The sequence below is a fragment of the Paroedura picta genome, chromosome 17, assembly GCF_049243985.1.
Source record: "Paroedura picta isolate Pp20150507F chromosome 17, Ppicta_v3.0, whole genome shotgun sequence".
NCBI classification, from domain to species: Eukaryota; Metazoa; Chordata; class Lepidosauria; order Squamata; family Gekkonidae; genus Paroedura; species Paroedura picta.
The window spans coordinates 16,315,083-16,328,639 of NC_135385.1; the positions used below are offsets into that span (position 1 = coordinate 16,315,083).

Consider the following 13,557-nt stretch of genomic DNA (forward strand, 5'->3'; position numbering starts at 1 on the left):
GAGTCTCTTGCCCCTTGTCTCTTGCCCCGGGGGGACAGACCAGAATGAATGGGATGAAATTGATTCAAAAGAAATTCCGTCTAAACATCCGGAAGAAGGTCCTGACAGTCAGAGCGGTTCCTCAGTGGAACAGGCTTCCTCGGGAGGTGGTGGGTTCTCCTTCTTTGGAGATTTTTAAACAGAGGCTGGAGAGCCGTCTGACGGAGAGGCTGATTCTGTGAAGGTAAAGGGGTGGCAGGTGACAGTAGATGAGTGATAGGGATGTGAGTGTCCTGCATAGTGCAGGGGGTTGGACTAGATGACCCAGGAGGTCCCTTCCATCTCTAGGATTCTATGGAGGAGGGCAAGGAGTGGTTTCTGTTGGCAATATAGGAAAGGATCCGCAGCAATGGCTGTATACTACATGTAGAACAATCCTGGCTAGATATCAGGAAAAAGCTTTTCACAGTCAGAGTAGTTCGGCAGTGGAATGGGCTGCCTAAAGAGGTGGGGAGCTCCCCCTCACAGTCAGTCTTCAAGCAGTGGCTGGACAGAGACTTAATTGTGTAACACAAGCAGCAGCCAAATATAAAGTAGGCTTGTTTGCTTTTATTTAAAATATACTAGCTTCAAAGCCCGTTCCTAAGAACAGGCCTCGAAAGGGTCCCCTCCGCTGGCCCCTTGCCAGGCAGATTAAGGTGGCTTTGGGCCGCAGCTCGTAGCCAAATCAAGTGGGGCGGGCAGGGGCTGGGCAGCTTGTTAGCAGGGCCGAGACAGAGCTCCTTAGCAGGCAGTAAGCAGGCCGGGAGGCCCTTGTTAGCAAGCCCTCCACCACGACCCTTTGCCCAGGGCCCTCTCACCCGCTGCTGGCTCCAGGCACTGAGAGTGGGAGCCGCAGGGGCAGGGCCAATCAGGACAAAGCTGGCTGCACCCTGATTGGCCCTATTCCAACTTGGACAGCTGGACACATCCCACCCCCTGGGCTGTTTCAGAAACATATAGAGGAACAACAACGGATAAGGATATGTTTATACTGTTAACCTGTATGCCACATTGGTCAGGCCATGCCTGGAGCTCTGTGTGCAGTCCTGGAGGCCTCACTTCTGGAAATGAGGAAAGAAGAGAGTGACATAGATGACCTGGGGCCTGGAGACCAAGCCCTATGGGAAAGTTCAGCCTGGAGAAGAGGAAACTGAGGGGGGACATGATGGCTCTCTTGATGTCGCTTAGAGGAGGGCAGGGAACTGTTCCTGTTGGCAGAAGAGGAGAGGCCCTCTGCTCTCATCATGAGTGTAGGTTATAGGTGGAAAGGTACCAGCTGGATATTAAGACAAAAAAATCACAGTCAGAGTAGTTCAGCAGTGGCGGTTTTCAAGCACAGACACTTGTCAGGTATGCTTCAGGCTGATCCTGCGTTGAGCAGGGGGTTGGACTAGATGGCCTGTATGTGGCCCCTTGCAACTCCACAGTTCTATGCTTTTTCTAAGTATACTGAAGCAGTTTACAGTAAAGGAAACCTTCCGAAATCAATTAAACAGCTTTGGATGACCTCTATGTACATATTTAAAAAGCAACCACATTAATACCAACAGCAAACAAAGCAACAACAAAATACCTTAAACAGAAGTGAAACTCAGTCACATGGGGGGGGGGGGAACAGACAACAACCATTTGGACACCCAAAAAAAGCTATGTTCACACCGAAAGCAGAGAACATGCCAGACAAACGCCATTCAGAAAGGTTAAGAAAATCCACTCCAGAGAAGGCTATTTCACCAACAGCCACTCCCCTAACTTCAGAAGGTGCGGTCACATAGTCAAGACCTTAGTGGCCAGGTAGATTCATACCGGAGAGAGTCTCTGTGGTTCCCTCGTCTTTGATGCTTTAATGTTCATGCCCAAACCCAGAGACAAAGTAGGAGCCAATAAAATTCTTATTGCACCCTTGAAAAATATGCTCCTTATGAGAGGCTGCGATATTCTACACAGCCCTTCATATAACACACGGTAGCAGCCTCGTCTAGATGTTATGAATGGGAGTTTTCCAGGAGGAGCTGCTGCTGGTATTCCAGCCATTGATCATATGGAAATTCCATCAATGAATCAGCTAATGTGAGGGTTTTTTTACATTAGCTTTGCTGCTCTGCTGGCGAGCACGCATCACACAGCGAAAAGGAGACAGCTCCCTTCACCCTCACTGGTTGAAATCCCCTTAATTTGTCAAGCTCTATCCCTAAGAGCCTCTTGTGGCGCAGAGTGGTAAGGCAGCAGAAATGCTGTCTGAAGCTGTCTGCCCATGAGGCTGGGAGTTCGATCCCAGCCGCCGGCTCAAGGTTGACTCAGCCTTCCATCCTTCCGAGGTCGGTAAAATGAGGACCCAGCTTGCTGGGGGGTAAACGGTAATGACTGGGGAAGGCACTGGCAAACCACCCCGTATTGAGTCTGCCATGAAAACGCTGGAGGGCGTCACCCCAAGGGTCAGATATGACTCGTGCTTGCACAGGGGATACCTTTACCTTTATTGCTAAGCAGCTTGAAAAAGGAGCACACATCCTGAAAAATCCTCATGGCTGTTATATTCAATAATGCATTTATTAATACGCTTAGAAATGCCTAATACGCTTAGAAATACATCAGCCTTGAGAACGGTACCACGTTGGCAGAAGCATTTTCAGGTAACTCGGGGAATGGACCTTTGCCCAGTGATCCACTGTCCTGCCCAGACGGCCTATGGCCAAAATAAGTGTAAGAAAGAACATGGAAAAATAAAATGAATTCCGATCCAACTCCGTGGCACTTTGAAAAGCGGGCCAGCTGTTTTCCTAGAAACTGCCAGTACAGAGGCATCTATTGTATCGGACAAAATGTCATTGTGATGTGTTTCAAACACAATGGATGAATAAAGCCTTTGGACATTTCCCAAAAGAAAGGGGAAAACATCTTCAGAGCCTTCCACCACAGCTCTTGTGTTTTTCCGCTTCTGCCCTGTCACATCCACACAGGACGTCTACATGGAGCTGCACAGGTTTACAAAGATCCTTCATTTTTTAAATAATTAAGATTCAGACATAGTTTCATGTACTTCTCCCCCCCCCCCCCCAGACCAGAGATTATACACATGTATGATTTGGGTATAATATTACTAGGGATTTTGACTTTTGACTCCCCAATTAATCTGTACAGGGCAAAAGCCAGTTTGGTGTCGTGGTTAGGAGTGCGGACTTCTAATCTGGCATGCCGGGTTCGATTATGCACTCCCCCACATGCAACCAGCTGGGTGACCTTGGGCTCGCCACGGCACTGATAAAGCTGTTTTGACCGAGCAGTGATATCAGGGCTCTCTCAGCCTCACCCACCCCACATGGTGTCTGTTGTGGGGAGAGGAAAGGGAAGGCGACTGTAAGCTGCTTTGAGCCTTCTTCGGGTAGGGAAAAGCGGCATATAAGAACCAACTCTTCTTCTTCTTCTTCTTCTTCTTCTTCTTCTTCTTCTTCTTCTTCTTCTTCTTCTTCTTCTTCTTCTTCTTCTTCTATTTGGGTCGGAAAGAGCTGGAACTTTTTACAACGCAAAGAAGTCACAGCTTACAATCGAGGAAAATATTTTGGGCATGATGCACGGCCAGTATGCAGTGGCAGGTATATCCAGACCAGTTTTAAGAGATGAGGAAGTTGACTGGCAGTGGAATGCCTGGGGAAGTGGAATCCCTGGGGAAGTGGAATGTCTGAAGTGGAATCCCTGGGGAAGTGGAATGTCTGAAGTGGAATCCCTGGGGAAGTGGAATCCCTGGGGAAGTGGAATCCCTGGGGAAGTGGAATGTCTGAAGTGGAATCCCTGGGGAAGTGGAATGCCTGAAGTGGAATGCCTGGGGAAGTGGAATTCCTGGGGAAGTGGAATGTCTGAAGTGGAATCCCTGGGGAAGTGGAATGTCTGAAGTGGAATGCCTGAAGTGGAATCCCTGGGGAAGTGGAATGCCTGAAGTGGAATGCCTGGGGAAGTGGAATGCCTGAAGTGGAATGCCTGAAGTGGAATCCCTGGGGAAGTGGAATGCCTGAAGTGGAATGCCTGGGGAAGTGGAATGCCTGAAGTGGAATGTCTGAAGTGGAATCCCTGGGGAAGTGGAATCCCTGGGGAAGTGGAATGTCTGAAGTGGAATCCCTGGGGAAGTGGAATGCCTGAAGTGGAATGCCTGGGGAAGTGGAATTCCTGGGGAAGTGGAATGTCTGAAGTGGAATCCCTGGGGAAGTGGAATGTCTGAAGTGGAATGCCTGAAGTGGAATCCCTGGGGAAGTGGAATGCCTGAAGTGGAATGCCTGGGGAAGTGGAATGCCTGAAGTGGAATGCCTGAAGTGGAATCCCTGGGGAAGTGGAATTCCTGGGGAAGTGGAATGTCTGAAGTGGAATCCCTGGGGAAATGGAATGTCTGAAGTGGAATGCCTGAAGTGGAATCCCTGGGGAAGTGGAATCCCTGGGGAAGTGGAATTCCTGGGGAAGTGGAATGTCTGAAGTGGAATCCCTGGGGAAGTGGAATGTCTGAAGTGGAATGTCTGAAGTGGAATGCCTGGGGAAGTGGAATGCCTGAAGTGGAATGCCCAGGGAAGTGGAATGCCCGGGGAAGGCATTCCACAGCTGAGGAGCCACAAGCAAGACAGCTCTCTCCTACCACAGTTTTGAAAGAAAGGGAGCTCTGAGACAACCGTAAAGGCTTAAATGTTTGCCAGCCGTCTGTCAGAGGCTCTGGCACTGGATTAATTGGGGATTCAATGGTCAAACTTTGGACTGCATCCGCAAAGAAATTGTGAAGCAATGCAACACTTTTACCAATGACAGGAAGAGTGCTTGCACTCGAAAGCTCATGCCTTGAATAAATCTTTGTTGGTCTTAAAGGTTTTGTTCTGTTGTGCTGCTTCAGACCGAGACGGCTACCCCCTTGTATCTAAGATGCAACTGGTTTGAATCTGGCTGCCTTAATCTGAACTAGATGAAGTTACCAAACAGTATTAACAGGCAGCCCCGTTCACAACATAAATGGGTTAGCCTAACTTTTACAGCAGGGTGATTCAAGTGGGTAGCCGTGATGGCCTGAAATAGCAAAACCAAGTTTGAGTCCGGTGGCACCTTTAAGACCAACAGAGTTTTATTCCAACGTATAAGCTTTTGTATGCATGCATACTTCCTCAGATACAATGAAATAGGAGTCATATGTCACACCTATAAGTGTGAGCAATACATGAACATAAAGCATAAAGATGTTTAAGAGATTCCAGAATTAAACAGGGATAGCAAACCGCGTTTACAAAGCTACTACAGGTTCGATTTCAATTCCAGGAAAAATAGGCAGACATATCTTTAATTGTGGAATGTTGAGAGCAATTAGCTTAGACTCTGTCTTTATGCTCCACCCATCTCCTCCAAGTATGGAGGAATCTCTATTGGTATCATGAATAAAGCCTGATTGGGGTGGTGGGAGGAGTTGGGACTCATAACTTACCTGATTGGGCCACTGGGTAGTCACTTGTCCAGGAGCATCAATCAGGCAGGGGACATCCCGTCCCTGACTGCCTCCCCTTCCCCCTTCCTGCCGCATGGAGAGGCGGCAGTCAGGTAAGGTGGTCGCCGCCATGATCAGCCCCACCATGGCCTCGCCAGACATCAGCTGAGTTGACCAGGTGAGGGTGGGGGAAGGGGGCTGGGAGCCCCTACCAGAGCTCGCTCCAACCCCGAGCAGCCCCGCCGTGGCTTTGCCAGAGCTGCCCGAGTGGGGGTGTCAAGGAGGCTGGGAGCCCCTGCCAAAGCTCGCCCCCATCTTGAACAGCCCTTCTGCAGCCTCGCCAGGCCTCGGTGGAGCTGCCCAGAAGGAGGGGAGCCTACAACCCCTTTTATTTTTTGTACAACGGGCTTTCCTGCTAGTACCTTGAATAAAACTTAGTTGGTCTTCAAGGTGCCCCCGACCCAAACTTTGTTCTGCGGCTTCAGACCAACACGGCTTCTTAAGGTGAAGTCTCAGTGCCTCCCTCTTCAAAAAGAAGCTTTCTCTCTCACTCAAAGGAGGAATTAACCGCCTCCTGGACCCAAATGGTCAGTCCTGCAATGATCAGCTTTGATATTCCCAGTCATCTCCTGTTCCTAGACCTAAAATCTTTCCCTCCATTTTCCTCCACACACACACACACACACACACTTTTCTCCTCCCCTATCATCTTCTCTGGCTGGGGGAGAAAGGGAAGGGGAGATGGCTGGTGATGCATGTTTACTTAACATTTCAATGAACTTATGGCAGCCCAGCAGGTGGAAATCAACTCTGGCATATTAAGCAGCAAAACCTCAAGAAGTTCCTTTCAGGCAAAGCTGACAGAGAGCAATAAATGGGGCCTCCTTAAACTACTGAAAAAGACTTGAATTTGCAGGCGGTTTCTGTTTTGACAGATTCACCACTGCCAGTGCCGAGATCACAAAAACACAGGGCGATGTTGTCATAAAGGCAAGAGCCGCTGTGAAAGTTGTGCGCTGGAGTTGACAGACGTGGCCACGCACAGTCTTATTTTTAGCTCCTGTCCTCTAGCACTTTGACGAAACCGCCGGACGTGCACCCGAGGGGAATCATATCAGAGCAGTGCGTTTTCCAAAAGCTCCTTGGCCACAATCATTTACAAATGAATCGCCTCCTATTAAACCACCACTCTGGCAACATCAAACAAGCAGTTTTCAAGGCGTAACGAGAGAAACAGGAAAAGGCATTGAAGGAAACACTGCGTCCCAAGGCGTGCGAGAAATGAATGTGATCAAGAACAGGGGTAGTCAACCTGTGGTCCTCCAGATGTCCATGGACTACAATTCCCAGGAGCCCCTGCCAGCGAATGCTGGTAGGGGCTCGTGGGAATTGTAGTCCATGGACATCTGGAGGGCCGCAGTTTGACTACCCCTGATCAAGAACACAAGGAGTACCCTTGTGGGAGACTCCTATTGAAGAGCTGCCCCCTCAGCTGTGGAATGATTCCCCACAGGTGCCTGGTCTATATGTCAATTTTAATGTTTAGGGAATTTTTATGGTGGACTGTGTGTATTATTATCAATGTTTTTGCCAGTTGTTACGTACCCTCTAGACCAGGGGTAGTCAACCTGTGGCCCTCCAGATAGAATTACAGAATCATAGAGTTGGAAGGAGCCACACAGGCCATCTAGTCCAACCCCCTGCTCAATGCAGGATCATAGACTCATAGAATTATAGAGTTGGAAGGGGCCATACAGGCCATCTAGTCCAACCCCCTTCTCAATGCAGGATCATAGACTCATAGAATCATAGAGTTGGAAGGAGCCACACAGGCCATCTAGTCCAACCCCCTTCTCAATGCAGGATCATAGACTCATAGAATTATAGAGTTGGAAGGGGCCATACAGGCCATCTAGTCCAACCCCCTTCTCAATGCAGGATCATAGACTCATAGAATTATAGAGTTGGAAGGGGCCATACAGGCCATCTAGTCCAACCCCCTGCTCAATGCAGGATCATAGACTCATAGAATCATAGAGTTGGAAGGAGCCACACAGGCCATCTAGTCCAACCCCCTGCTCAATGCAGGATCATAGACTCATAGAATTATAGAGTTGGAAGGGGCCATACAGGCCATCTAGTCCAACCCCCTTCTCAATGCAGGATCATAGACTCATAGAATCATACAGTTGGAAGGGGCCATACAGGCCATCTAGTCCAACCCCCTTCTCAATGCAAGATCAGCCCTAAGCATCCTAAAGCAACTGTAGATGTCCATGGACTACAGTTCCCATGAGCCCCTACCACCGTTAAGGACCAAATTCAACTTGTTAAGGAGTCTCTTGATAGAGTATAAGGTCATGCTCACGATAGGTAAACTTAGCTCGTGGCGCTTAATCAGTTGAAGTTGGTCCTTAAATATATAAAAACCATTGTCCCTTGAAAAAGCTATAAGGCGAAACGCGTCGGGACTTGTGTGAAATAAGAAGAATAAAAGAATTACTGAAGAGAGAAGACTCTATATAAGTCCAATTTGGATATTTTATTCCCATATTGGTTTCCCAGTGCGTCTATATTTCTCTGTGTTTGCATTCCTGGCCTTCTGGCATATCAGCATAGCAGGATCATGGCATGCCAGATGCTATAGTCTGTGGCACCTAAGAAAGAGCCACATAGCTGAAGCTTCGGATTCCATTCCTAAACATAATGAATATTCATTGCTACCTGGTCGTGCACTCCACAGCCTACTACCAATGGGTGATATTCATTATGTTTAGGAATAAAAACAGGAATACCAATGGGTGTTATTCAGTGTATTCATGTACATACGTCCATTTCTTTCATTTCTAGCGACTCTTTGGTTGGGAGTTGATTTTTGACATTGATTTTGATAGTGTTCTATGTGAATGTTCAAAAATGTTTTATGTAAACCGCCTAGAGCCGTAGGGAAGGGCGGTATAAAAATATAAATATAAATAAATATAAATAAATAAATAAAGTATGAGGAAGAGCAATACAACAAAATTAAATGTAAAAAAATGGAAAGTCATTCCTCTAAAGGTAAAAGAAAATAGGGACAAGAGAGGGACGCTGATCTATCAAAGCCCAGAATATCAGGACAGTCCTTGCTTGTTGGAATGTACAGTAAATGAATACATATGAATACACTGTGCACCCCATACATATAAATGTGTGCTCCCAAACAATGAAGCCCCATGCAGCAGCTGAAGCCTTAATTTTAAATACTGTAGAAGTGCCATAAGATTTTTTTTTAGAAATACATTTCCAACTGAAAAAAAAACCCTTGCCTTTCAATCCAAAAGATAAGTCTTTTAAACCAAAGAAAGACGGCTGTTTGGGCTTTGAAACCAGTGAAGGGCAAGCAGTTACAAAGTAAAGCCAGAGAGCAGATGGAGAACCGCCATCAGCAATACGTATAAAAGTGCCTCTTAAGATTTGGGGCAATGATCCTTGATATGCAAACAGAGGAGCCAAATATGTCTCTATTTTATCTCTAAAATTTATGTCAGGAGGAGGGGGGAATAGCTGCTACAGTCAAATCACCTTTTTTCTCCTGTCTGACCCAGAATTCTTGCACGCGCTTCGTAATGTTCTTCGTTTCTCTCAAGTGCTTCTGCCACTGACGCAATTCCTGAACCTCTAGTTCACAGCGAACCTGAAAGCGAGTAAGAAAAAAAAGGCCCTGTAAGAAATCTGCTATAAACCCTTTTTTTGTTCCTTAACACCTCAAATCTACATAACTACGTTTTAGTAATTGTGGATGTAACCAAGAGACATCAGTACAGGCCATCTGAAATACGCTTCTTTCATCTTTTGGAAAGAGCCAAACAGGAATCAGGTTTTTATTCAGCTCAAAGTGTCCCTTGCAGAAGAATGGCAAATGCTCGTGTATAATTGGGGAAACCAAGTCTATAAAAATTCATCTTTCCCTGCCGTATCAGTGAGGTTCAGCAAGACTCATAGAATCATAGAGTTTGGAAAGTATCTCTAGGGTCATCTAGTCCAGGGGTAGTCAACCTGTGGTCCTCCAGATGTCCATGGACTACAATTCCCATGAGCCCCTGCCAGCATTTGCTGGCAGGGGCTCATGGGAATTGTAGTCCATGAACATCTGAAGCAGTGGTCCCCAACCTGCGGGCCGCGGCCCGGCGCCGGGCCGCAAAGGCCATGGCGCCGGGCCGCGGCTCCCTCTCCCCGCCCCCCCCCCGCAGTAAAAAACTTCCCAGGCCGCAAGCTTGCGGCCCGGGAAGCTACTTACTGCGGGAGGGCGGGGAGAGGGAATCAGGGCCGGGCCGCGCCCGTGCAGGCCGCGCCCGCGCGGCCCGCGGGTGCGGCCCGATCCACGGATGCGGCCCGGGGGCGCGGCCGGGCGCGGTTCGCGGGCGCGGCCCGATCCGCAGGTGCGGCCCGCGGGCGCGGCTCGCGGGCGCGGGCCGATCCGCGGGCGCGGCCTGCGGGCGCGGCCCGATCCGCGGGTGCGGCCCGCGGGCGAGACCGGGCGCGGCCCGAAGCGTGGGCGTGGCCCGCGCGGGCCCTGCGGGCGCGGCCCGATGCCCTGCCGGTCCCCAGCCTAATAAAGGTTGGGGACCACTGATCTGGAGGACCATAGGTTGACTTCCCCTGATCTAGTCCACTCTCCTGCACAATGCAGGAACTCACAACTACCTGTCCACCCACAGTGACCCTAATTTCATGCATTTATAAGGCAATTTGCCACAATTTATTTTTTCCTTATACCTGTATGCTTCTGGTCCTTGTTTCATTTAGACCGAGGAAGAGTGTATGCACTTGAAAGCTCATGCCTTGAATAAATCTTTGTTGGTCTTAAAGATGCGATTGGACTCAATTTTTGTTGTGCTACTTCAGACCAACACGGCTACCCACTGGAATCTAATCAGCCACTACTGAAGCATCATGGCCTGGTTATTTATAGTACCTGCTACTTAAAATTTATGTAAGGGTTTTCCCCCACGGCTTCCACAGTCACCCAGACTCATCATCAAATAGAACAATAATTACAGATGACTCTTACCCGATAACCTCTCCAGAACGACTGGATTATGATACCTGCTTCCTCCTCAGATAGCAGCAGAGATATTGGGATTGGTGGCCTAGGACTAAAGCAAAGGTTTCCTTTTCAGAATCACTCATCGTCTGGGCTTAAATATTCACTGACATTATATGTGTACTAGCTTCAAAGAACGGGCCTAGAAAGAGCCCCCTTCCCTGGCTCCTAGCCAGGCAGCTTAAGTTGGCTTTGGCCTGCAGCTCGCAGCTGGATCAAGTGGGGAGGGCGGGGGGCTGGCCAGCTTGTTAGCAGGGCCGGGACAGAGCTCCTTAACACGCAGTCAGCAGGCTGGGAGGCCCTCATCCGCTGGGCCAGCCTAGCTGGCCAAGAGGCCCTCGTTAGCAAGGCCTCCACCACAAACCTTTGTCCAGGGGCCCTCTCCCCTTACCTGCTGCTTAGTCCAGGGACGGAGGGCGGGAGCTGCAGGGGCAGGGCCAATCAGGGCAAAGCTGGCTGCCCCCTGATTGGCCCTATTCTAACTTGGACAGCCGGACACGTCCCACCCCCTAGGCTGTTTCATAAATATATAGAGGAACAATAATGGATGTTATTAAAAGGTTATTTTAATGCAGTTTCTTTGTATTTCAAGATGAAGATATTTGTTTGGGGATAAACATATGTATTATGTGAGATATCTATGTCTAATCGTAGAATCCTAGAATAATAGACTTGGAAGGGACTTCCTGGTTCATCTAGTCCAACCCCCTGCACTATGCAGGACACTCACATCCCAATCGCTCATCCACTGTAACCTGCCACCCACTTCACAGAATCAGCCTCTCCGTCAGATGGCTATCTAGCCTCTGTTTAAAAATTTCCAAAGATGGAGAATCCTCCACCTCCCAAGGAAGCCTGTTCCAATGAGAAACCGCTCTAACTGTCAGGATCTTCTTCTGAATATTTAAAAGTTTCTTTTGAATTAATTTCATCCCATTGGTTCTGGTCCGTCCCTCTGGGACAAGAGAGAACAACTCTGTTCCATCTTCTACATGGCAGCCTTTTAAATCCTTAAAGATGGCTATCATCTTTATATCACCAAGCTCTCCCAACCTTTCCTCATACGTCTTGGTCTCCAAACCCCTCACCATCTTTGTTGCCCTCCTCTGGACACGCTCCAGTTTGTCTACATCCCTCTTCAACTGGGGTGCCCAAAACTGAACACAGGACTCCAAGTGAGGCCGAACCAGAGCAGAGTAAAGCGGTACCATCGCCTCCCGTGATCTGGACACGATACTCCGTTTGATACAGCCCCAAATCCCATTTGCCTTTTTAGCCACCGAGTCACACTGGTGACTCATGTTCAATGTGTGGTCTACTAAGACTCTTAGATCCTTTTAGCACATTCTACTGCCAAGACAAGTCTCCCCCATCCTATATTGGTCTAAGAACCTTTTAGTCCATAAACTTATACTCTGCCTTGTTCAACAGAAAACACATTAAATGATACATGCAACAACACTGAACTATCCTTAGAATCAAGAACAACACAAAATCTAATGGCATAAAATCCTCAAGGTAACTAATATCAATTAAATTCAAAGATCCTCTGCAACAAATATATTTTTAAGTTGCACCAGAAGTTCTGCAGAGGTGATGTCAACCTAGGGTTGGCAAGTCAGAAGGCTCTCTCAAGGACTCATACCAAGGCCCTGACTGGCACAGGTAAGACAATGCACTCCACCAGAGGCAAGATATGGAGAATGGAGAGAGAGTTAGTGAATGACATATCTTGGTTTGGAGGGAGTTAAGTACAAAGAATCCACACTCTCTCCGTTCCCCCCCACACACACCCCGGTCTTTAAAAGGGGCATGGTGAAGAAGACTGAGCAACTTCTGCAACATGAGATATGCTGACAAGTCCGACTTCAGCAAATGATATGGTTGGAGGGCAGAAGGTGTAGCATCACTGCTAAAAGGAAAGGCCTGATCAGGGCAAAAGTGGGAGGCCTCGTGGATACCAGAGATATGTACACTGTCCTGAGTTCAATGATGGAAGAAAAGCAAGGTGTGGATCAAAGACAAGCCAGGATGAGAAAGAAAGCCTGCATGGTTCAGACGTGCGTCAATTAATTCCTAACTTGGACTCACAACCTTTATTTTCTGAGCAAACACAATGATTATGCTTTATAAAGGTAAAGGTATCCCCTGTGCAAGCACTGAGCCATGTCTGACCCTTGGGGTGATGCCCTCCACCGTTTTCATGGCAGACTCAATACGGGGTGGTTTGCCAGTGCCTTCCCCAGTCATCACCGTTTACCCCCCAGCAAGCTAGGTACTCATTTTACCGACCTCGGAAGGATGGAAGGCTGAGTCAACCTTGAGCCGGCTGCTGGGATCGAACTCCCAGCCTCATGGGCAGAGCTTTCAGACTGCATTTCTGCTGCCTTACCACCCTGCACCACAAGAGGCTCTTATGCTTCATAACCTTGCCAAATTAGCTCTGGCCACATCTCTGGCTTCATTTTAAAACATGAGGCTCTGTCAGGAACCGATCCAAGACCAAAGTGGAAAAGGCATGTATAAATCAAATCAAACAGGGAAGGGCTGAATGTTCAGTAGAAAAAGTCACCAGGAGATATCAATCATTTCAGCAGGCTAGCTTGAAGGGAGCAGAAGTCAGGCCCGGTCCATTTTTGTCTGCAGGAATATTAGCAACTGGCTCCAGGTCAAATAAAAATAGACTATGAGCAGGGGCAAGCACCCATCAACAGCCAACTGGGGAAGAGGGAGGAAGTTATTTGTGGCCAGAGACAGCTGTGATGCTCTCAGACAAATCAGAGATGACAATGAATGTATGGAAAATGTGTACGGTACGTTTCTTCCAAAATTTTAAAAAAGAGACCCCTGAAAGTCCATCTATAGAGACTTAGTCGCGATTTTAATTGTCATGCAATGTAGATGACTTTTATCTGTCACAGAAGTAATCATTCCATAGTTAATTTTATTTATTGATTTATTTATAGTTGGATTTATATGCCGCCGTTCGCCAAAAGGTCTCACG

The 13,557-nt window shown here is 48.0% G+C and overlaps 1 protein-coding gene across 1 annotated transcript in view; it reads right to left on the bottom strand.

Annotated features, from left to right (window-relative positions):
- Positions 1–13,557, bottom strand: part of LOC143827245 (IQ domain-containing protein K-like) — a 52,777-nt gene that overhangs the window by 11,890 nt on the left and 27,330 nt on the right. Inside the window, exons 7-8 of the mRNA XM_077316685.1 lie at positions 10,521–10,605; positions 9,032–9,143 (exon numbers count right to left, since the gene is read on the bottom strand). Coding sequence (XP_077172800.1) covers positions 9,032–9,143; positions 10,521–10,605 — 197 coding nt within the window. The remainder of the gene's footprint in view (positions 1–9,031; positions 9,144–10,520; positions 10,606–13,557) is intronic.